General features: G+C 42.1%; 1 protein-coding gene across 3 annotated transcripts; it reads right to left on the minus strand.

Moving 5' to 3' along the window:
- Nucleotides 1-1,060: 1,060 nt before the first annotated feature.
- Nucleotides 1,061-24,066, minus strand: LOC117758340 (bromo adjacent homology domain-containing 1 protein-like). Of its 3 annotated transcripts, none has more exons than XM_034579939.1 (7): nt 23,378-24,066; nt 6,047-7,837; nt 4,802-5,160; nt 4,162-4,321; nt 3,946-4,025; nt 1,885-1,976; nt 1,061-1,549 (listed from the first exon to the last, which is right to left on the minus strand). In XM_034579939.1, exons 2-7 carry the CDS (start codon nt 7,815-7,817, stop codon nt 1,360-1,362), a joined length of 2,652 nt encoding a protein of 883 aa, XP_034435830.1. In that variant the 5' UTR covers nt 7,818-7,837; nt 23,378-24,066; the 3' UTR covers nt 1,061-1,359. The 3 variants fall into 3 exon arrangements, with proteins under 3 accessions (XP_034435830.1, XP_034435831.1, XP_034435829.1); XM_034579940.1 differs by lacking the exon at nt 23,378-24,066 and adding an exon at nt 12,708-13,247; XM_034579938.1 differs by lacking the exon at nt 23,378-24,066 and adding an exon at nt 12,467-12,683.
- Between the last annotated feature and the right edge of the window lie 1,675 nt (nt 24,067-25,741).

Genomic DNA, 25,741 nt, shown 5'->3' on the forward strand with positions numbered 1-25,741 from the left:
AACTTGGCTAATAGGCCCAATGAGTTATGTAATATTGCGAGAATTCCCATAGAAACCGAACTTGCAACACGCCCAAGAGCACACAGTTTGCTGTCATGCACAATAAAGCATAAGACTGTAACTCCCTGTCTGTGGAGAACTGTGTGCTCCTCATCAAGGAGCGCTGCACGCGGTTCTACGATGAAAGGTGCAGCAAGTAGAAAGTAGATATCTTTTATGTTATTGTGAGTGTGTATAAAGATTTTGGTTCATTAGGAGACTCTGGCTGGATAAATTGGACTATGGCGGGCCGCCACAGTCTAAGCTATTCATGGGAAACACTGGTATTATTTTAAAAAGAATATAGATAACACCTCATGCATTTTTCGTCATGGCCTTGAGGGGCTTCGGTGAGCCCCCCTGAACCAGCCCAAACTGTGCCTGTCATAGTTGAGTGTGTTTTCATTACTAGAATCAGTTTAGAGCCATGACCCCAAGTTAAAGAAATTTAAACTTTAACTCAAGTTGAGTTTGGTAAGTAAAGGTCTGTCACACATACCCTCTTCAGGTAATTTAGTTTGAGAGGAGCGTCACTCAAGATGAAAATGTCAGTGTCAGTGAGCTGAAGCACAAAGGAGAGAGGAGGGTGGAAGAGAGAGAGAGCCCCACTTCCTCTAAAGCTGCTTGTTTGGTTTGATTGCCTGAAAGCCTCCTAAAAAACCATCACACACACCCACATTTATCCATTTATCCATACTGACAACCCTCGCTCTGCCACTCTCTCACACACTCACACTGAGACAAACTCAAATCAGGGGAAATAAGACGACACTCTCCATTAGCTGCTCTTCCACACTGGCTGGTTGAACACCGTTAACATCGAGCTGACAGTGCAGGCTTGTCTTCCCCAGAAGCACCTTAGAGGCAGACCATCCCTGAGCCATTGGTTTACAAATGGAACAAACATGATTGTTGTGCTAAGATGCTTTGGGGGAAATGCGGTCCTGACAGTAGCCAAGTTCAGCCTGGTGTTCAGCATTCCTGGCAGGCAAAGGGGAGGGGGAGACACAACCTTTTATGTAACCTCGGAGTGCTGTGGAAGCCAAAAAATCCAAGCTGATGGACGAAAAGTGCCCGCCTAACTGTTCCAAAGCAGGAAATATCGGTGCCGTGACTGAGACAGATTCATCTATCACATAGTAACCCCCCTCTGTAGTTGACTAAAGGGAACTGTGCTTCGTAAAAACACTTTTTGCATCACCAACCCAACCCCATCATCCCCCTTCCCTCTGACCATGAGGTCCCCTGCAGAAAAGACCAGGGTGTTTGCTCCTTCGGGACTTGATGATTAATTCATAGATGCGACAAACCGTCTGCCCTCTACTGCAGGTTCTTCAGGATGCGTCCGTAGCGGAAGTCGTAGACGTGCCGGCAGAGATACACCAGCTCGGGGTCAACGTCTGTGGGCACACAGCGGTGGGAGGGGGGGGCAAAGTCCGGGCGGCAGGGCACCATGCTGGCGCTGCCAGATGGGGCACCTTCGGCACGCCGCTTCACCAAGGCACAATATCTAGGAAAAGGAATGGAGAGCAGGAAAAAAAATCAACAGGTGACATTTAAAATATGTCCTCATGTTAGTAGGATTATCTGAAGAGTACAAGCAACAGAACTCGAAACAAATATTTGGAAATGATTTCTAAGCAAACGTTCATGGCCCAGTGTTCCCTAAAATTCATTAACAGTTGCAGTGTCACCGATGTGTGATATGAAAGCCAGAAAAACAGGCTTCTGCATATCTCAGACGCTGAGGTGTTGATTGAAAGGAAAGACTTCTGAACAGACTTTCTGCTAGCATATATTGCTGTGAGTGTGAGCATGTGTGTGTGTGAGTGTGAGTGTACTTACCTACAGTACTGGGCTAGTGGGAGAACATAGCATCTGTCTTCTATGCAGGCCACACTATTTTCATCCTGATGCCGAGAGGCAAAAATCTCATTCTGAAAGCAACAGTGGGTGGACAGTGTCACATCAATACAAGTGTTTACTCTTGTGCGAGCTGAAGGCTGAAGAAATTACAAGGTTTTTTTTTCCCCATTGTGAGCACAGTCATAATTGTTCATGCAGAATAGGACTGTGTCGGTGTGTTTCTACGCTTTGAGCCGAGGTAAAACGCAAACACACAACATACGCTCGAAACATGAGAAGTGTTTCACTGGGAACACTTCTCTTATTCTGTTTGACTGAGGCAGAGGTATCATCATTGTGCTCACGCTAAAGACTTAACCAACTATCGACAGTTTCAGGTCTGCGAGAGAAAGATAATGATGTCTCCTGCAGCAGTCGGCGTCTAAATATTTGTGCCTAGACAAGCAATTCTGTTCAGCACCTTGCACACAATTTTCTCACGTATCAGGACATTATCCCTCACCTATAAATAAATAATTATCACATAATTTTAACAAAGCAGATCAATAAATATTTAATACAAGTCATGCAATCGACAATACCTGCTCTGATCTGAGAGAATAATCTTTTCTGCCACACAAAAAAAAAACTAATGTGAAAGCACAGGATGGTATTTCTCTTAAACTGATTATTATCAAACTTACTCAACAGACCATAGAATTTAATGTATTTTCCACCTGTCTTCTACAAAACTGGGCTGTATGTGTTCACTATAGTGCTGGGCAATAAAACAATATCCATAATTATTGAAATATTAATACAACATAAATGTATATGGATACAATACTTATGCATTGTGTAGGCACAGTGAGAACGTATATAATACATCATTTATCTACCATAGATTTATAAAATGTGTTGCTGTTCATCAAGTGATTATCATTATCTGCTCATAAAGAAGAGTTTGAAACCACAACCTTCACACAGGAACAAATATATTTAAACTTGAGAAATAATAATGTGACATTTATCGTGATAATTAATATTGACTGATATGAAAATGTCATTTCTTGATATAATTAAATTATACAATGGCATTTTTCATTAATGTACCATCAAAACTCATAATGAAATATTTTTTTATGTGAAATGATTTTTTTTACATTTATTTGACTTGTTTCTAAATTCATGCTGTTTGCTCTTTTAGACCATAGCAACAGTTACATCACTGCCTCTGCCCAAAAACTTCAATATGAGAAGATGGATTATGAAATAGATTCACGGTGGAACAAGAATTGCTTCCATTCAAGTTGCAGTTTATATCCATGTTTGTCCCTATTGAAATACTGAATAATTATTGAATTGTATTGAGTACATGTTTTTTATCTAGCAAATGAATGCAAACTAAATCTGGGTAACATCACAGTGTCCATGACCTTTGATCTTTAACCATCAAAATCCAATCATCTTTTATCTTTTGATGCTTTTGCCAAATTTGAAAAGAATTCCCTTGAGGTTTTACTGAAATATTATGTTCATGGGAAGTAATGGATGACACACACAGAAAACCAATAAAACTAAATGCCTCCAGCCACAGCTGGAATGAAAATTACACTGTAAAATAAAAACATAGTAATTTAACATTAAAAAAAGCTGCAAATGAATACAAATAACTTGCAGTATAATCTGCTTTAGTGAGGGAATCAGGAAAAACATTCTGAAAAAAGTAAATTATAACCAATTATTTCACAATGTTATGTTTAGGTTATAAATATAGTCTTCATATGGATGTTTTTTTCCATACTGTCTTACTTTTTAAATCAATATTACACCTTTGGGTCTCGATAAAGGTCTGAGAAAGCATTATGTTAATTAACTGAATCATATAAAATGTGATAATAAAATTAACATGTAGCAGTTTGTAGTTTAATTACAGGTACAGTGATTTGTGTTTAAGAGGGCACACACAGTTTTTATGTAAGATGTTACTGTTTTCCTGCTGAACTGTAGTTTAACCAGTGGTAAAAATGGAGTCTTTGCTCTGGTCTATTCTAGCCTCACCTCACAGTGGGCGCTGGGATCTCGGCCTCCCTGGGTGTGCTCAGGTCGGTAGTACCAGAAAAGACTCATCATCAGCTCTCCTGAGGCAGCGAGTAGAGACGAACACAGAACACACAGAGGTTACAGGTAAACAACCTTGGCCAGATACTTCCTCAACCATCCATGCTCACAAACCATCGCATCTTAAATGATCTGCCCCCTCCTCTTCTCCTTTACCTGTTTTGGGGTCCTCCCACAGCGCTGATATCTTGGCAACATATGGGAGGGTCTTCTTCCTGGGGCCCGATCGTAGCAGCACTGTGTCTCTGATATGTATCACTTCACCGTCCCTCTCGACTCCTTCATAACACTGCCGCAGGGCCGTCTCATCCTCCCCCTGCGACAGACACATACACAACGAAAAGGACACATATAATTATCTTTATAGGGAAAGTGTATTTCTTGAGTTCACAGTTACCTTTGACCTCCAAATTTAAACCAGCTCCTACTTGTGTCTAATTGAATGTTTGTGTCAAATTTGAAGAAATTCCCTCAAGGTGTTACTGAGATATCGCGTTCAAGTTAATGGGACGGATGGACAACTGAAAAAATTATGCCTCCAGCCACGGCTTTTGCTGGTGCAGAGGCATAAAAAAAAAAGAATGTGTCACACAAAGCTGTGTGGTCAAAACACAATTATCTTCTCCCACATGAGCTGATTTCTTTTTTGCCAGGCAGCTGTGTGGATGCTGAGTTTTTTACTAACAGGGTAATATCAGGTAACGGTATACAAGAGAGTGAGAGAGACAACCAGAAAAGAGGCTCTCTAATAGTAGCTCATCTTAGTTGTACACAGACACATTCCCAAATAACGTACCGCAATGAAGACATCCCTCTCAGTGGGCATTCCAACAGGCCGCCAGCCGTTGGTGGCACGTCTGCGGCTGATTTTCTTTTGTTTGGTGCTGGTCCAGCTTGGCACAGGTGATGACTGTTTCTGAGGCGGCCGTGTTCGACCTATGGACAGAGAGCCGTTTGAGGGCTTGGTGCTCGGAGAGCATTCCCTGGCCAGCTTTAACCTGGCCTGGGGCTGGTCCCGCCCAGACAGGGGGGTCAGCAGGTGGGGTTTAGTCTGGGTGGAAGTGGGCACGCTGGAGAGAGGGCAGCTGGAGATGGGCAGGGATGGGGATACCAGAAGGGAGGAGCTGTGGTCACCCTGAGGGGAGGCGTAACCCTCTGGAAAGGTAAAAGATTAAAATAACACTTAACACAAACATATGGCAAGAAATGCATTACAACCGTCCACCGTGTCTGGACGCATCACTTTTTGTACATAAATGCAGCATAAATGGGACTTAAGCCACAAATCCTTTGATGTTCAAAGGCGCTGAGCATAACTGAGTGTGGTCTGGAATGGTGGGCCGAGCAAAGAAGAGGAAAATATAGTAAATGGCGATAATGCACCTTGACGTTGTTAGCCAAACGCCTATAAAATGAACAAAGAAGACCAGTAGCTAATAGTGGCTTATGTTAGCTCATGTTAACAAAATTAAGTTGATTCTATTGATGCTATTCAGCAAAGGTTACACTAACTTTAAAATGAGCAAAATATATAATTGACCTAAAAAATAACCTGCTTCTCTTATCTTATTCATCAGTCCTTTATATATGTACTGTATGAACACATTACATATTAGCCTCTTTATCAAGAAAGATCTGAGCCAGAGCCTTGAGCTATGGACAACAAAAAAGGCAACAAAAAAATGAGATGTTCACATATGTTCAACAGCACAACTAGCTCTAGGCACATTCAACAACAAAGGAATCTTAAGTTCTGCAAGTAATAGATAAATCCAAGCATAACACAAGGATAAGGGTTTCTTTCATAATAACAGCTGTACAAAGAGGGCTTAACATGAGTGAATCAAAGAGGCAAAATCACAATGAACTTGCCATAACGCTCAACCTGCTCCACATCTTACTGAAAAATGCTACTTGCAGCTGTTGCAACACTCTTGGGGATAATTGGTCATCATATTACTATTTACTGAAGTGAGACTAATCTTGTGGAATTGGTCAGTACAGATAGTGTGTTTTTCTTTTGTAGGTCGCATTAGCTCACCTGTTTTGATGCTGTGTGTACATCCAGTGCATCCTGTGCTGAAAGAGCAACCCCTGCTGGTGACGGGAGGCATGGCTCTGTAGGTGTAACCATTGATCCCACAGGCATCACCATAACAGGGTGAAGCCACAGAGTTGCAGTAGGCAGGGTGGGCCAGCCCTGAGCCGTGGGACATCCGTGAACCCAGTAGCTTGGAGCCAGTCATCCGGTTAGGGCACAGACTGGATGGGGAAAAGTTCAGAGGTCGCGGGGCCAGGGATTGTGATGTTGTTCCAGTGTGTGTCGGGTGGGCAATGTGGACGTAGTAGCTGGAGAAGCAGTGGTCAGCGGTGCAGAGGCAGGGGTGGGGGCTGAGGGTCAGGGCTGTGTGTGGATGGGAATGGGTCAGGGACGGTGAGGTTACGAGGCACTCGCGCTTCACAGGGGTCATGGCTGTGTTAAGAGGCTGTTCGTCTGATTCTCGATAGGGCTGCTGACCCAGAAAGAAGGCCAAACGGTGGCAGTATTCTACTGAGCCCTCTGGTGGACAGCAGTAGTATGGGCTCAGTTCAGTTTCCAGCTGCTCCTCCTTCACTTGCTTTAGCGGGTATGCTAGCATGCTGCGTGACTGGTAGCCGGGTTTGGTCAGTCTGTGTGTGCAGTTGCTTGTTTCCCACTCAACTTTGGGCTCAAAGTCCGCCTTCTTCTTGCAGGCTGTGCAACTGCTGTGTGGGGAGGGGGCCTTCTTCCCCTTCTGCTTTTGTGATCGCCCTTTGTGTTTCTGTTTGACTCTAGAGTCCTGTATTGGGGTTGAGACTGCAGCTGGAGCCTTGCAGTCTGACGTGATAGTAGCTGTGGGTGCAGCCTTTAATCTCTGTTTACTGGTAGCAGAGGAGCTGGTTAACTTCAGCAGGGCTGCGGCATTGAGTCCAGCCAATCGTCTGGGGGCGGGAGCATCGAGACTCTCCTGACTCATCTCCCTGCGCTCATCAGCACGACTGACTTTGGCCCTCTTGACTGGCTTAGAGCTTTGGCACAGTTCATGTCTGTGATATGAGGAGACTTTACTGATGTTACCTCGTGAGGCCTTCAGACCTCCAGGGACACTTCTGGTTGGATCTGCATCTGAGGAACCCCCTCCATTTGTGGGTTCTATCTGTCTCCTGGCCTGTTTGGCTGCTGGCTGAAGGTCAGAAGGCCTTTCAAGCAGTAGACTGTTCACTGCCTCAGCATTGAGAGAGGCCAGCCGGCGCTTGCGTGGTTGTAAGACATTAATACCCTCCCCATGACTTGAGCTAACTGACTTTGATTTGTTTTTTGGTGAACTCTTTGACTCTCTTCTTTCATTGCGTTTCCCTTTTTGGGGTTTACTTTTGAGGGCTAAATGTCGGCGTGCATGGTTTCCTTTCCTTTCTTCAGAACTCTCTTTTTCACGTATGCTTTCCTCCAATCGGGTGAGGAGGACGCGGCAGCTGAGCCCCTCCTCACCTGAACCCCCAGCCCGCCCTCTCAAGGGATACAACTTCCTGTCCAATTTTTTGTCACGCCGTCGGTCGAGTTTCCTGTTCTGATCAGATTTTTCTCTTCTCCCTCTCTTGTGAGTCATCTTCTTGCCCATTTCTTTCCCTTGTTTGGTGACGTCACTTATCTTCTTTGTCCTGCCAAATCGGAGTGAGCGCTCAGGCCCGGTGCCGCCCATAGTGCCACCATGTGGCCCAAGAGGACAGTTGTCCCACCACTCAGCACTACTGCGGCTCTGCCTGAGGGAACCCTTCTGCCTTGTGTGAGTCATCACATACTTCTCCTGGGGGCCTAGAGATAAGAGACCAGAAAGTGGTTAAAACCCAGTTTGTCCTCATTTCACCATGTCCGAGCAATGCTCACAATCTGCAGAACAACAACCAGTAATCTATACAGAACATCAATTCACAATCAAGGCTGTTAATTAGATCCATAGAGAGGTGATTCAGTATTACACATGTTTAATGTTTTATAACATCGATGGAAAGTTTCGTTTCTTATTATCACACAGAAGATCTTACTTTTTTTTAATTGTCATTACTTAAAATTAAATAAAGCAGAAAGTTTTTTTGATGTGTGGAAATAAGTGAGGCACAAAGAACATGAAAACAAGATTAAACCAAAAAAACACAAACATAACTAAGAAAATGATGTACCTAAGCCTTTAGTTTAGATTTAAATACAACAGCAACTTCTGATTCAATAAAGAAGCCTAATGAGGAGTAAATTCAGCTGAATGCTTTTGTAATCAATAGCTCCAGCTATTATACACCTGTTTCCTCTCATTACAATGTGCTTGTGTGGCCGTTTTATGTTCAATGGAAGAATCTGATACACTGTCATTCATTCACTGCGCTTGATGCCTTATCACCCGATGTGCACCCAGCATGTAAATCAAACCTTGTTAAGGCCAATTGTTTCGTCTGAAATATTGACTCCGACAGGAAAACGGCTAAAAGGATTCACTACAACATCCAACTCCGCTGAGTAAAATAAGACAAAATAAACAAGCTGACTAAAAGCCCATTTAAACCCAGTCACATTTTGTACCTGTAATTTCATGGCGTCGAATGACTCATTATCTCTATGTTACACAGAGGAATAGGATCTCGTGCATACATCTTCAGTATGTTAGAGCATAAATATTCCCAAAGCTCATTGTAAAATCATTTAGTAATTAAATGTACAACCAGCCGCAGATAATTAGCTTGGGAGTTTTTGTGGGAAAAAAAGAAAAAAACAAAGAATTGAAGTAAGCGCTGTGTATTTCTAAAGTGAAGATCATAAAGACTTATTGTCTCCCTGATGAGATGGACAAACTTGTTAAGACTAAGAACTGCATTAAAAACTGTGCTTACAGTCCTGCTCCCGAGAGAAAACCCCAAATAGAACTATATTTTCTATCATTCAACATTCATTTTGGAAATCAAACTGTTCTTTTCCAAACTCGCAAGACTACCAAACTCCCATCCCGTAATTAGCTATAACATTATAGCTAATTAATACAGTTAATGAAATCCCCTCTTAAAAGACTATTGACATGCATATTTACAGCATGTGCTTTCTAATCTCTAAAAAGACAGTATTTGAGGTTTTTCCTCAATTGAGCTTGAAATATTCATCATATCAGTCATACGAAGTCTTATCATAGCTTTTTAATGTTTCCTAATTCTTTCCGTATGCAGTAGCACTTCTGAGTTACGGGTCAGGGCATCTGTTCAGACTAGCGTGGCTGTGTGTGGCACTGAGAGGCCTGATGCACATTACTCTGCAGTTTAATCACATTCAAGACCGGAGATTTTGGCACAACTGACAACTCGTAGGCAGCCGAACCCCAACAAAATTTCTCAAACATGTTTGATTTTGTCTCGTCTGAGGGCTTGTGCATCATGAAGGTGCCATAGGACTCAAATGTGAGTGATCCTGGCAGTAGGGTTTAGCTCCAGGGTTAATGATAATTGAAGCAATTTGAGATTTCTTATTTAGCCTGATTAATTATTTATAAATTGAACAACAACCTAAATAGGAAGAAGCAGCCTTGTGTCTCAACCCACTGCACTTCACATAACACTAAATACAAGATTTATATGTAACTAATAGCTTAAAGACCTTGAAGCAACAAAAAAAGAACTATCATTATTTGACACCGATCTGCTCAGTGATGTGTGAACCTTCATCTCATCTTTGCTCTGTCACAGAATGCCCAACTCTCGACTGCACTTCACAGAGAAGATCTAATCAGTTTCATGGTGTGACCTTGCCGACTAGGACTGAAATTCAATACCGGAATGGCACCAAAAAAACCTGAGGTGTTTCACTTCATGTTTAACAATCAAACTCTGTATTTGTATGTTAATTTAAAGTAGTTATCTGACATCCAATTCGATATTTCTACTCAAAACTGCCCTACTTCAAAAGCCTTGAAACTTAGCTTTTATCGTGCCATGAATGCATGACAGACAATTTTCCAGCAGCTTTTGTGGGACACTGCTACGAGGTGTAGGAGGGCAAACACCGAAAGAAATAACCTGTAAGATATTATCTCAGGTGGCAGCGCTCTGGTCAAATGGCAATTTGGCTCTTTAGAAACAGCTTGGCCCGGTGATCCTCAGGAAGTAATTTCACATTTATAGCAAGATCAATGGCCCTGCGCTCTGTCTCTAATTGGTTAGAAAACAGATCATCAGTTCCTCTCTGAGCATCAAGCAGCCAGCTCACCAGGATCATGTTTTATGGTAAGACTTCTTCACACTCATGAGAATAAGGTCAAAACAGCAACGCAGATGAGGTTAAATAATGACTCTACAGCATCAGGACACGCAAATGAAATTCAATTTGTCGACACGCAACGCAACGCCACGCAAACATGAATACCAACAGCACGAGCATGCATTTGTGGTATCTGGCCATACATTCAATAGCCTTGTGGTCGCCAAACTGTGGATTGAGACGTCCCAATAGTTCCACACTCCCTTAAATCGAAGGGGTCAGCAATAAATAAGATTGAACTACTCTGATACTGAGAAAATTATAAGATATGATGTAGATGGGTTTCTAACAGAGGCTTTGATTTTAATTTGTTATTTATGTTTACTTATATCCTTGGTAATGACAAAAAACCATCATATAAATCCTCTGTAAGTGGTATATATGCAACAGTTTATGAATTCTTGTTATTACAGTGTAACAAAGGGTTTACAGTTTGAACCAGAAGTCTTCAGTAGTTTCAAATGCATTTATAAACTTGCCTGAGAGTGATTTAAATTATTCTGGATAGTTATGCTTTAATTGAAGTCCCTTCATCTGGGTTATAAATCATTGTATGTGTTTGTAAAGCATATCAATAATGATTAACTATATATTGTATTATAACCTTTTTACATTGTGTTGAAAAGCATTTGTTAAATTATTCAACATCTGTGTTTATTCTGTAATTGATATTATAAAAACACCTGAAACGAGACCTTAAGTTCAGTAAAACCATCTTGTAAATTTCATAATCACAGGTCAGTTTTTAAATGTATTTAAAACTACTGAAGGAATGGGATTAATATGATTATAACAGTGTTGGACTGAATAGACTAGAATGAAAGATCAGGTCATAAGTCTTTATAATTGTTTACAATACATTACAGTGTGTATAAACTATTTGATAATTGTTTATGCACTGCGTATATGTTCCAAGTAGGGGTTTTGCTTAAGCAATACTGTAACATTTCTCTAAGGAACTAATTGAATGTTATTCAGGTGGCAAGTGCACTGAATCAGGTTTTATTTTATTTTTAATAAAAGGCAAAGGGCTCTACAGTATCATTGTTTGGATCCCCTTCCATCAATTACTAATATATTTCCGGCAGACGTATCAGAATAGACTTTCTTTTTGAGTAAAGCACAACATTGGCCTTTAACAGCCTCTGAATGAGTGACTGAGACAACGCTGCTCAATACTGCTGGTGAAATTAATGAAAGAATATTATTTTAAAAAGTAGAAAAATCTTCCTTGACACACGAAAACTTTTTTTAAAACTACACAGCCTAGCCCTTGTTATTTTAAACCCTTTTTTATCCACTAATAACTTTAACACGGTGCCTACTTAGTTTTGTATTCTTTGTGTAATTCTGACATCTTTTTGAGCCTCTAAAACTCCTTCAAATGAGACGTCTCTGAGGACACACCACTCGTGCAATGAAGGGTCCCATACAGGTTCATTTTAAAAAGGATCAGAAACCACTGCATTAGCCAACACACGTACACCTTCCAGAATAAAACTCAAACTCTGCTACAGCCACAAACACCTCCACACCTGCACTCAATACTCCATCCACTTGTGGTTTTTTCCTCTGTTTTCTAATCTTCCTGCTTTTCAACTTGCAGGTGGAGGCAGCACACATCAAAAATAAATAGCCAGCCTGGGTAAAGGGAGCCCATCGGGTCACAGTGAGAGGGCTCTTCTTTTACATGCTCCATGTCACAGCTGCTGACGGGCAGGTTGAACTGGAAGCGTTGGCATGTTGAGGTTTTTTTTTCTCTTTTTTATCAAGAGCAGATAAAAGACGAGAAGAATTTCAAACATTAGCCGGCTGGGATTTTTCTTGTTTTCCTCCCAGACTTGCAGCCTTGAGCTTGATCCACATGCATTGAGGTGTCGGGGGTTTGCATGCATGTACTGTACATCCACACCACATGCAAACACATACACGCATGTATAAATGTGGCTGAGGAATACAGTAGGATGGGAAACTGTGCAGCTTGACGTAGCTTGCCCATCTGAAGTAGCCAGCCCAGGCTCTAAATATGGGCTGGAGAGGGGAGGGGGTGGCTACCAGAACACACACATACACACACATCAAGCAAAAATAAAGGGCAGTCAGCCCCCCACCCCCCTCCTGATCACATTTACTTGACGGATCCCTCATTACCGACACGGCGGCTGTTCGGTTCCCCGGTCCTGGTGGCGGAGCCCCGGGAGGACACGGCACGTAGCGGCAGCCCCTGCGAATCGCTTCTGGTGCACGAAGCGGAAAAAAATGGGCTCTGCGCTCCGCTCCTGGACGACTGGGCAGTCGGAGCAACTTCAAACATGCAGGGCCGAATGGCAGCGAGAAATAAGAATAATTTCTAAATAATAATAAGAAAAAGGAGAATGTCGCCACAACTTACGCGCAGACACGCTTCCCCGTCTCCTGCCCTGCCTCGCCTCGCCTGCCAGCCGGGGAGCCGTCGAACAAATCCGCGGCTCAGGAGGAGGAGGAGGTGCGGGAGAAGAGTCGGACTGGTGCGATGGCAGAGCTCCGTGAACTGGGAGAGCTGGGGAGGAGTGGAGGGAGGACGGTCGGTGGCGCTGCCTGCGCGATGAGTGTGTGTCAGTGTGTGTGCGTGTGTGTGTGTGCGCTCTTCCTGGTTGGGCTTCCACCGATCAGTAGGACAAACTTAATCCAGCCTTCCTGCTCGACACCCCCGTCCTCCGGTGACGGACAGGCAGCGGTGTGTTGCGGAGGGCTGCTCGGTCCGCGATGAACTAAATATTCGCAGTAATCGAGGGAACTTGCCTCCAACACACGGAGCTAGTACATCACGGGCGATGGATGTGACTGCCCTCCTCCTCCTCCTCCCTTACGACGGCAGCCTCACCCTGTCATTCGACGTGACCGAGCCACGACCAGCCAACCACCGTCACACTCTTCAAAACACCGTCCGGAGACGTTCATGTGGAGGTGAACGCGGAGGGAGGCCATTAAAACCGATATCAACAGTGTCCCATGTGGTGAGAGGGACACATGGTTTTTAAATGATCCCCATTGAACAAAGTTCGGATGACTTAATCTGCACCACACGCAAGTGAAGTTCATAAACAGAAAGTTAGCTGTAAGGGGTTAAAAAAAAACATTGAGATTCATTAAACATTTCCTTAGAGATTGGGTAGAGCTCAGTAGAGCTTATATCTCCGCCAAGGCCCAACAGTCCCCTTAAATTCAATCAAGCCACACCAAGTAGCCCAAATTCATTAAATATCAGTCCTCTAAATGTGGCTTATTTTTTATCTTCAAGATCCATGAATGATTCCCTGATGAAAATGTTGGAAAACACCCTATCTTGCAATGTTAAGGAAAGAGATTCCTGTATCTGCCCCATTGTCTTTGCCAAAATGTAATGGATTCTTTCTTGGCCCATCTTCCATCTTTCCACCAAGTTGCATGGAAATCCATCGAGTAGTTTCTGCCTGATCCTGTTGACAAACCAGTCAACCAACTAGTAGGAGTAGAAACAACCTCCTGAAGGTAACAATACATATCTTAACCTATGTAGCTGACATTCATCCTTAAATGGAGGATATATAGAATTAAACTCTTCATAAGCAGCTGGGGTTGGAAAGAAAAATGAACCAATTAGGCTGCAGATCAAGTTCAACATGTCCAGATGAGAGGACGCATGTATTCCCTCTACATGGCCCAAGAAACACAAGCAAACCCCATTGTGCATTGTTGGGTTGTGTCGTCTAACGACAATACACATACTGACAGAGGCAGACTATATACACAAGCAGCAAAATCCCACTATAAAAGCTACTCAGAAGTAAAAATCGCCGATAAGAAGTTTTATCACTAAAATATAAAGAGACATATGCATAAATGAACATGTAAGCATCAGTTTAGTGCTCTACCTGGTGGAAGTGAAGCTTATAAATATCATTTACAGCTTTATAACAATCATATTAAAGAGGTTCAATAAAAGAGCTGTATTGAAATAGTGAGACAATAAGTCTACTCCCTCCTCTTGTCTTTATAGTCTATAAAATGTTGTAATCATATAGATTTTTCAGTTTACAAGGTTTTTTTTAGTATGTGACTTTTATTTTTCAACAAATAGGCTCCTTCTCCACACCAATGGAAGTATGCCTTTACTTATTTAATTACTTTTTAATATATTCAGTTAAATATATCTAGAAATACACACAGTGTCAATATTTAAAAGAAACTCAACACGGGTCTCTAAAACCTCAAATCCCAAAGGTAAATTCAGAGAACATGACCTCAGCATCCGCAACTAAAGCTAGAGCACCTCCATTAATTTTGTATGTACTTTAATCTGTAAAGTAACGCGGCTGTCAAATTAATGTGTAAAAGAGAAAAGTTAAATATTCTCTTTTGTGTGTAGTGACAAGTGTAAAAGAGCACTGAAAATACCCAAGTAGAGTGCAAACACCTCAGTTTAGTAGTAGGTATTGGAGTACTTAAGTTAATTTTCACCACTGCTGACTGAGCACAGGGGTGAAGAAGTACAGGAAAGATTACTCAAGTTTTTGATGATGTAATCCATTACATGAAATAAAGTAAACTGCCTTTTGACAGTTCATTGAGAATGAGTGGATCTAGAGTGGTGAGGGCTGGAGGCCCCGGTGTATAGTCACACCTTTTTAATACGGTGCAGCGACTAATGTTTTGACATGAAGCATGTCCTCATCACAGGAACAAAAGGCAGCAGCAGAGCTGATTAAATTATCTGCACCCTAATAGATGTCCCCCATAGAATGGAAAAGTCCTGGGTGTTGCTCTCAGGCGGGTGTCTCCAGCTCTGGAGATAAAGCCAGTGGTTCAATCCCGGGCTCCTTCACTCTACATGCTGAAGTGTCCTTGGGCACGATACTGAGTCCCAATTAGCCTCTGGCAGCTGTGCTGTGTGTGAATGGTCTGTGATAAAAAAGCACAGCACTATTTGAATGTGTGTGAACAGGTGACTGTAGCTTGTAGTGTAAAGCACTTAAAGATCGATAAGACTTAGAGAAATACAGTCAATTCACCATACTGCTCTACAGGAATGTCCACAAGTGCGTCATCTTACTCAGATGACTCATTTTTTGTTCCAGCACCCTATTGAAACTTCATCATTTCAAATCCTGCCTCTTGACCGTGTTTGATATTGATTCGATACATTATCGAGCATATATGTAAATCAAATAAAATATTTTATTATCATATTTACCCAAAATATTTAAAATTCAACAGTTACTGACTTTTTTATTTGTCTTTCAGTTTGCTGAGCAGTACAGTTTAAGAGCCACCTTTCTCCACACAGCCTACCCCTAAAAAAAAAAATAGACTCAAACAGATAAGCACAAAGGCCTTGAGCTGCTCTCATACATGCACTGAGCTCCTGAGATCCTCCGGAGAAATGTACATGAAAACGCAATTGTCCAACTGAGAGCCTCCGGACTTTCTCTGGCCAGCCCCCTACTATAAAGTCTGCAGCAGGAGATCCTCCGCAGGATTCACCGTGAGCAAAATGAAAATTAAATTTTTTTAAAGAAAAAGAAAAAAAAAAATCTAATGAAAAAGTGGTGCCATACACGTAGAAGAGACCGACGAAGATGTCAAGAGCTTTAGGTGATAAGAGCTGATGCCAGTGTCGATGTGGTGTAAACAAAAATCTAATTAGTTAAAATAATGAATATGTTTTTGTCCTGCCTTTGTCTGCTGCACCACTGAGATTTCTGTGTTGTTGTGAACATGTTTGAGCAAAGAATCTCCAGCTGTGCTCTTCATGTGTGAAAGGCAAATTCCAGAAAGCTTCCAGACCCACATTTCCAGAAGATCCTACGGAGGTCATGTCTGAAAACAGCTTTTGGTTCTCTGCTTTGTTAAAGAAATTGAGATACTCTTGATTATCAAAATTAAAAGTATAAAAATATTAGTTTTATCGATTTTAATTTTAAATTGGCCAGTGTAGAGTATCAATTGATGTTTTTGCCCCTTTCACTCTGGGTTTGAAAGTCATTTTTTGCAAGAGGTTATATAATTTAAAGAATCCAAACTTGCCACCAGTGAAGGAAGCCAGTCTGCTACCAATCCAAACCCAGACTATTTTTAATGACAAGACATAGGGATGAAAGAGCTTTGATTATACACGTACAGCCTTACTTAATGAAAGAGTTGAATACACAGTTATTACTTTGACACTCAACCCTCATAATCTACATTCCCAGTACAAAATACTCGTCTGTAAAAACTTCTCAGGGAAGGAGGGCTGTGGTCAGTCTGGATTCATGGCGATTACAATCGTTTCTAATAGGGACCAGTTTTTAATGGCATGGAAACATCAACAGAAACCTCTAATACATCCTTACGTTCAGCATGTTCTTAAAATTCATATTCCCCCAGACCACAGGAATTATGTTCTTACTAAATGATTCTGCAGGAGATGCTTTACCATCCAACACCAATGTTCTGCGCCAGCGAAGGAAGCTGTGGTGTTGAACGGAAAGCATGTGGAGGTCATGTGTTCAGCTTGGACACTGGTCATCCTAGTTTATGCCACATAGCAGAACTATTGATGTCTGGGATTATTTTGTGCTTTGGGAGGCGGTAGAGACCAAACACTTAAAGTAGAGCAATATACCTCTTTTACACCAAAAGTCACAGGGTATTTAAATACAGGTAAACCTACTAAAAAAAGGCAATTGACTCCTTTCCCGTTGCCAGTAGAAGAGTTTTCCTTTCTGTTTTTATCCCGGGTGTGTTTGAGGTCACGAGTGCAGACAACTGAGGCGCTCTCTCACCTTGCTCTTTTGACTAATAAGCGTGTTCACCCGGGTGTCATGTTTCCATCACACTCCAACGGAGCCGATAAAATCCCATGTCTACTGCAGAGTCACTTGACCCGGGACTGAATGCTGATCATATCCATTCACATTGCAGACAAAGGCCACATGTTAGTGCGTTGCAGTGGTTTTTTTTAAAGAGTGGAAAAGAGGGTTGGACTTAAATCCGTCAAGTGAACAGAAACACAAATCAATCGATGTGTTTTTAACAATAAAGATGATATTTTCTACCTACATGTCACAAAACCTTATAAAAGGTGTATAATGTAATAGGAATAATGGATGAAATGTTAAGAAATTTACCTAGGGCGGGATGATATGGCCGAAAATTATCTCAAGATAAAAATGATCATATCAGGGTTAGGGGGTAATTATCATAGTGATAATGTCACATTATTATTTCTATTAAGTTTAAAGACTTGGTTTCAAACACTTCCCTATTAGCAGAAAATGACAAACACTTGATGGACACTAAATCAATTTTCATACCTGAGGTAAATCAATTAGGATCAGAAGCATCATATCAACATATATAGTACTTTTTTATTTGAAAATCATACTGCAATAATGATAGATATTGTTATATTATTGATATTGTTTAATTACCCGGTCCTGGATTAGCCAAAATCCAATATTTCACAGTAAGTAAAGTTTATTTAATATAGCATTTAATGCAACTGAAGCCTAGTGTCTCAAAAGCTGAACTGGAGAGGATAACTCACGCTCTTATATCTTCCCAACTCGATTACTGTAATTCCCTTTTTACCTGCCTCAGCAAATGGTCCAGAACGCTGCTGCAAGGCTACTGACTGGATTCAGCAGGATGACCCACATCAAACCCATTCTATATTCTTTACATTGGCTTCCCATTAAATTCAGAAATCATTTTAAGGTTCTCGTAAAATATAGGTAACTTCATGGCCAGGCACCTTTATACATTTCCTACCTGTTGCTACCTTACATCACCAGCAGTTGATCTGGTCTTTCTAGTTGTCCCTCCCACACGATAAAAACAAAAAGGTGATTGCAAAAGGTGATATTTGCAATGACTTCGACATGATGGAATGTTTTTTTTCTATTGACTTAAGATCTGCGGTCTCTGTGGACGCCTCCAGAAAAGCTGGAAATGAATTTATGTGTGCAAATGCTTGGACGGTTTCTTTTATTGTTTAACTTTTAACATCTGCACTCTTGTGAAGCACTTTGTGACTTGCCCTGTCAAAGGTGCTACATACATTTTACTTACTTGCTATTTCACAGACAAGGCTAAAATCTATGTTTTGTTTGAGGTGAGGGGTGGGGAACTGTGCACATGGAGCATGATTGAATTTAAGTTTGATTAGTTTACCATCACACACTTAGTGACACAAAAATGTAACGCGTAGCTGCCGTGAGTCTGGGTTTTGTTTATAGAAGAGGTAATTGAGTGAACTGAAGGAGAAGGATGGAGGGTGGAGGAGCTGTGTGCTTACACTGTAAGAAATTCAGGATACATGTCTGAGGACGTTTTGAGAATTTGGATGACTGAAGCCGTTATAAGCAGTGTGAATCATCCCAGTGGAAGAAAAATGCATGTTTCAACAGCCATTTTTCAAGTCTCTGGTTCTTAAATGTTTTCAGCAAAGACAGATAGAGTTTTAGTTTGCTCATGAAGTGATTTACTGTAGAAACTATAACAACAGAGACTCTAAAGCTGCTTTCAGACATGCACCGAACCCTGCAGTCCATCGGTATATTCTCCGCCTGGCCCCCCCTAGTATAATGTCCGTAAAGAAGTCGATGTGTGAACACAGCATGGGATCCGACACTGGACTCACCACAAGAAACAAAATATTTCTTGGTGAAAAAGCAGTGACACCGACGAATATTTCAAGAGGGTTTGTGGTGAGAAGAGCCAACCCCAGTGCCTGTGTGAAAATGGAGTTAATACGTCACTTCCTGTTTCTGTCTGCTGCACCCGGCTGCTCCACCTCTTACCTGAAAAATGCGGAGGATTTATTGCTGTTGTGAATGCGTCTGTGCAGAGAGCCTTCCACTGTGTTGTGCATGTGTGAAAGGCAAACTGCGGGTAAACTCCGTCGCCAATTCCCCGGATTTTACACGCAGGTCAGAACTGCTTAACAGAGACAAACTGGGCTTCATCACCAGCAGCTGTTACAACTTTACTTCAAAACAGCATATGTCAGAAATAGATATCTTCACGAAAAACACGCAACTTTCAATGAGAAACCTTCTATAGTATTTATTTTCTCTGCGCCCTAGAAACATTTCAAAAGCACAATCACTGTCATGCAATGTCAGTAATTGTATGAAAAACTGAAGATTTATTTGAGTGGAGTACTGATTATCAACTCACGTATTCAACGTGTTTTGGTCGGCTGCAAACACTAAAGAGTCCCCTCATACACGCAACCTTGTTAACATGCTTTTACTTCGAATGTATTGTAAGGATAACATGCAAGTGAATATTTTGGTGTTCGTCCCACTTCTCAATGCCATTTTAATCTGATCATCATCAGCGCTACTGTGAACCCCGAGCATGGCAGGGCATCAAAAATTAATTCAATAATTAGGCCACAGCTTCTATAGTTAAAGGGCCACCATGGATTAATTATGAAATTAAAAACATATAGCCCCGTAAAAAAAAAGGACAGAGTCACACACACGTCAGGATTTCTCGTTATTCACGAGATTGAGCACAGACACTCACAAGGTGCCGTGAAGTATGTAAAATAAAAAGCTTTATTCCTATAAGATAATTGAACTCATAAACTTGGTGTTTAGGTACAAGACTTCTTTAGAGCAATGACAGTAAACGAACATAAACAAGCAACTTCCTACGAAACCAAGCGACTGTGACTTTAATCCCATCGCCTCTCCTCAGAAGGTTCTGATCAAACAGCCAATGTAAACACGTCGGTGCACAAGATGCTTAAATAAGCATTTACTACCCTCTTTAAATGAAATGAATAGTCAATAAACCAATAAAAGAACTGATAAGATTCCACAGAATTGATATTTTTCAAAGATTTTAAATGAAGTGAGAGTAGGTTGTATCATATAGCATCATTAAATATAATACTGTACATACACAATGTTGTTAAAAATCACAAACCCTCCTCCACACTGTACATTACATATAACTGAAAACAGAAGGAAGCTTCTAGAGGCGTCCTCCCTAAAATCCAATACTGTGTTATTTCTGTTGAACAGTGCAGAAAGTAAAATTGGCCTCTCTCACAGCTCCAGTGTTACCTTCACTCTCAAAATGTTTTGCAGCGAGTTGCTTCGATTTCTGGGCAGAACGACATGTTTGCTCGAAACGAGCTGCAACAGTGTGCAATGGTACGTTTTCTTTCATTTGGTGTGTGCGTGTGCCCCAATCAGCAGTGACATATATAAATATACAAATCCATAATGGTTTCTAAAGTTATCTACTGCTGCTTGGTGTTTGCATCAATGGAAGATGTATGAAGCAGCTTTTCCAGAGAGCAAAAACACATCGACTGTAGCATCAAGCTTATTTTGAAGAGTTAAACATGCATTTAAACCCATGTCATCTACTGGCGAGATGTCTTCTTGGCATCCTTGAGGAAGGATGGCCTTCTCAGCTGCCATAGTTGCAACGCTTGCATATCACAACAGAGCGTTAAACACACGGCCGTTTACATTTACATACACATTTTGCAACATTTCATCCAGACTGAACGCAGTGTTTCTGATCACATTAACGATGGCTCCGCTCAGGAATTCATTTCATTATTAACACCCGTGCTTCTCCTACTGTCACATGTCAAAATGTCTGCTGAGAAAAATACCTATTATAGCCAATGTATTGTAAACGATGCAAATGATGTTATACAGAACTGGAATAAAATAAATGAAAACAAGTAAATACATTGAATAAGATGTGGACCCACTACAAAGATGTTTATAATATCCAAAACAGGCTATTGCTCCAAAACCATTTCAAATGGCCCATTTTTCTTTGAGGATTTAAACATTGAGATTTGTATGTTGGCAGAGATCCATTGCTAATCCACAGCTGATTGACTTTACAGTAATGGCTCAGTTATTAGTCTGGCTTGGCTATTTAACGACAGGTCTGAGGTGTGAGTCATTAAAACACTTTTATATTAAGTTTTACGACATTTACAACGGTTTAGTGACGTGGGGTGCGGTCGTCCGCTGGATCTTTCTGAACGAGTGCAGCGTTGTGGAAGTATACGTACGTACGTCCACGAGGAAACTCCAAAAGATTAATGATCAACTGCAATAAACTGGGGCGTCAAAGTGTGGCCCGGCAGATCAGTTTCTTTTTCATCTACACTGCAGGAAAACCTCATGGCAGAGCAGGAAAATGAGACTTGGTGGATGGAAAAAAAAGTTATTTACGACAGCGTGAACAAGGGAGAGAGGTTTATATACAGGCCGGGGGTGGCTGTTTATTAAAATTGTTCAATCAAGCATGAAAAAAAAAACAAGGATTAAATGTGTAACTGAGGAAGTTCTCTTTTAAGTCTGCACTTCCTCTAACATTAAACCAACCTTTTATTAGTTAACTAAATATACATATTTAGTTAAGTAATTTCTCAACACCACTGCTTCTCCACTACACTTCACAGGAAATATTTTTTTTTTCTTTAGCTACATTAATTTGACAGCTGTGATTACCACATGCTTTTTCAAATTAGGATTTCACTTTTTCTTTTAAATATGATCACATATTTTTTTGGCTTGTGATCCCAGGGTCTACCTCGTCACGTTTATGTCCAACAAAGACACATCTCCCCTCGAAACTTCTCACAGGGTCTCACTGAAATAGCCGTCTGAGGCCCAAAGAGGTGCATTTATCCTGCACTTCACAATAACAAAATAAAGATTTTAAATAAATAATTGAAATTTGTGTCAGAGAGCTTTATTTTTTCACGTTTTTTATTTGCACGCACTCTTTCTTGTAAATAAAAAACTAACGTAAAGCACTTTTGCACACGTGTATTTTACAGTGTATGTGCTGTACACACCAGAGCCTCCAGGCCCAGGAGGTTTATCTATGATGTCATAATGGCATCATCCGTTATGAGCTCGTTGCCTTTACGACCTAATTGACAAACTGTGATGTGGGCTAATTGCTCCGGCATTTGTGAAGCCTCTTCATTTACCTGAGCTACACACACACAGGTTTGCACAGCTATCCTTATTAGGACACTGTATTGACTTCCCACTATTGTGCAGCCTAACCTAAACCATGAAATTAAGTTTTTCCTCATTAAGACTAGGCTTTGGTCCCGATGAGGTGAACTGAACTCAGTGTTTCTACTGGAAAAGGTGCTAAAGAGGCAACAAAAACAAGTACACCCACACACCTCAGTTGGTCAGACCCTTAAAAGGCCCAACATGCATCACACAAAAATTACAGCCCCAAGAAATGCCACAGGCGATCAGTAGTGTGAAGTTCGTAACCCCTCATACATGTGTGTGTACCCCCCCCCCACACACGACTTGCTCTAACCTAAACTCTACTACTTGCCTAACCTTAATCTAAGCCCAACGCGTCACCTAACCTTAACCAAACCCCACTCTTAACCTAAACTTAACCTAAACTTAACCTGACCTCAACCTAACCTTTCACCTGACTTTAACCTAAACTGAATCCTTTTCCCACTCTTAACCCTTCACCCAACCTTAACCCAAACCCCACTCTTAATCTAAACTTAACCTAACCCTGACCCTTCACCTACACTTAAAGCATGTCTTCACCTTGCGATGTAGTTATTTACGTTATATGGACTTGTTTTTGTCCCCATAACGGGACTGGGTAAATGATTTAGGTCCCCACATGATGAGTAATACCTGGACCCCACACACACGGACTGATATCCACGTGAACACAGCGCATCCATCCAGCCCATCATAAGATCAGTGATCTCTGAGGCCATGTGTCACTATCACTGACCCTGTTTGAGTCCATTCCGTGTCAGACACGAGACTTTGGTGGAGGCTGCTGGTGGCACAGAGGGGGGCAGAGAGAGGAGGGGGCTGGCTATGATAACACAGTGGAGGGCCAGTCCGACAGACAGAGTACCACTCCCTGGGAATCTCCTTCATCACCATGGCCATTATCTGCCTCCGCAACGTCCCCCACACAGCACTCAAATACAAATTAAACACAACACACGGAGCAGAGGTGGCGATACAAACACACAGGGAGCTGGAATGAGCAGCGGCCACTTACCGTAACGTAGCTGTGCGCGGCTGCCACCGTCTCCGTCTGCTTGTCAGCGGCGAGAGAGGAGCCGGAGTCCGGGCACCTTGTTTCCCCCCACACGGCCACAGTAGGTGAGGCGAGTCCGCCCCGGCCGCCTGGTTATACCCGACGCAGCTCCACTCCACTGGGGGGAATAAACACGACTGTGGCCGAGGTTTCTCCTCCACACTCGAGGGGACCCCCTCGCTGTCGACGAGAGGGAGAGCGAGCAACTCGCTAGAAGCAGGAGGCAGCACTCCTCCCCGACGCAAGCAGGCGGAGGTTTCTCTGTTTTTACATCCGCTCCTCCTGCAGCGACACGCGGCTGCGAGGCTCGAGGGGAGCCGCTGGAGACACACACACGTCGCTGATATCCGTCACTTGGCACCAACACACACGGCTGCTCTCAGTTTGCGCACCAGTCAGTGTGTGTTTGCTGCTGAACAACAACTCGCAGCGCACTGACGGACACGCACGCACACACACACGGCGGCTCCTCCTGCCTCACAAAGTCCACCAGCCTCCCAACAACAACAACAAACTCTGCACAAGCGCCTTCACGATATAAGTAACAAACGCGTTTTACATAACGAGCACATCCTCATCCTACTTCTGCGCTGGAGCATGTGATGGCAACATGGTGAGCCTTTTAAAGGCGTATCCACGCGTAACTGCGGCCAGGGGGGGCCGCCTCTCGCTGGATCCACCCCCAGCTCACTTAGTCTGGAGGAGGATGTGCTGTGGTGTTAATTGGACATGGAGGTGGTGACTTGTCTTTCAGCCTGGAAGAACCCGCACATCAACACATGCTGTGTCACAGAGCGGGGACCATGCCAACCACTGCAAGTATGAGTCCAACAGGGATTCTTAACAAACGTACAGACATTTAGGTCTTGTCATTTTTCAGCATAATCATACATCTTCTAATTCCACTAACGTTTGTCTGTCTCTCTGTGTGTGGAACGAATATCTGGCAAACCTTCTTGGCTTCACATTTGCCCAAAACTAACCTTAAAGGGATAGTGGTGATCATTATCTAATCACCACAATGCCGATGGAGGAGTGGGTGAAGTGTTTGAGTCATCAAAACACTTTTGGAGTTTCAGGGGTAAACAGCATTGCAGCCAAATCCAATACAATTGAAGTAACTGCCGACCACTTCTTTAAACGTTAAAAAAACAACAACAAAAAACTTAAAATGCCTCCATACTTCTCCTATGGTGTCATCCAAGTGTCAATGGTGCGCGGTAGCATCGCTGCACAGCTGCAGTTACTGCCGAGTATCGCTGATGTCGTCACGTGCCCTTTGGGCAAGAGCATAGAGGCGCGAGCTTGTGCGGTGTGTGCACGCGCGAACATGAAAGCGGCTCCAGGCAGGAGGATAACAACGGACATTTAGGCTAAAAACATGGTGTAAAATGACACCAAACATTTCATCCACCCCTCCATCGGCATAGTGGTGAGTAGATAATGAGGGAATTTTTGGTGAACTATCCCTTTAATCTAACCTTAACCTAACCCTAACCTAAACCAAACCTAACCCTTATGCCACCCTTAACCTAAACCTAAATGGAACCTAACTTAACCTGTAAGTGGAACGCATATCTCGCGAACGCACTGGTCAGCAACTGGGTCAAACCGTGGGTCAAAATCACCGCCAGATCATTCTGATAGTCCCATTTTTTTATTGCACCATAACGGACTGATGAACTGACCCGTGACAGGTGCTGATCTGCGACCTCTGAAATAGCCGACATGCAATGTATGAAAAAAATAACAGCAGCGAAGTTAATCAATCAGACTTATATATGAATCACACATGTGAACAGTAATAAAGCAAATTTAGTTTCATTTTATGAAAAACACTGACTACAAAATATGCATTGCAGATAAACCAGGTAGGATGAACAGAAGCTAACTAACTTCACTCTGTACCATTGACTGTTTATAAAAAAGTTCTGCACACAATGTCCAGCACACAAACAATAAAAAGTGACAGCATGTTGTAGAACTGTTTGAGGAGGACTCACTAATGACTATTCTGATAACTCTGGAGTGGCTCCAGATCATCAACACAGGACAAGAGAACAGCCCAATCCAAACAGGCAGGATTAGAACAGGCACTGCACAAAGTTACTGCTAAAGCAAGCAGCCAGGAGGCTTTTGAAGAGACATGGACACTGAGTGTATGCCTGTTGCATTATTCACTCTAAAATGTTAATGCTCACCGTGCAAACACTCACTTTTTCACTTTTTAACAGTACAATATTCATTTCTGCCTGTGCAATTCATGGATAATGTGCAACCCATTTCACTGCTCATATTCTCACATTGTACATATTTTATTTACAC

This window comes from Hippoglossus hippoglossus, chromosome 24 (assembly GCF_009819705.1).
Source record: "Hippoglossus hippoglossus isolate fHipHip1 chromosome 24, fHipHip1.pri, whole genome shotgun sequence".
Taxonomy (NCBI): domain Eukaryota; kingdom Metazoa; phylum Chordata; class Actinopteri; order Pleuronectiformes; family Pleuronectidae; genus Hippoglossus; species Hippoglossus hippoglossus.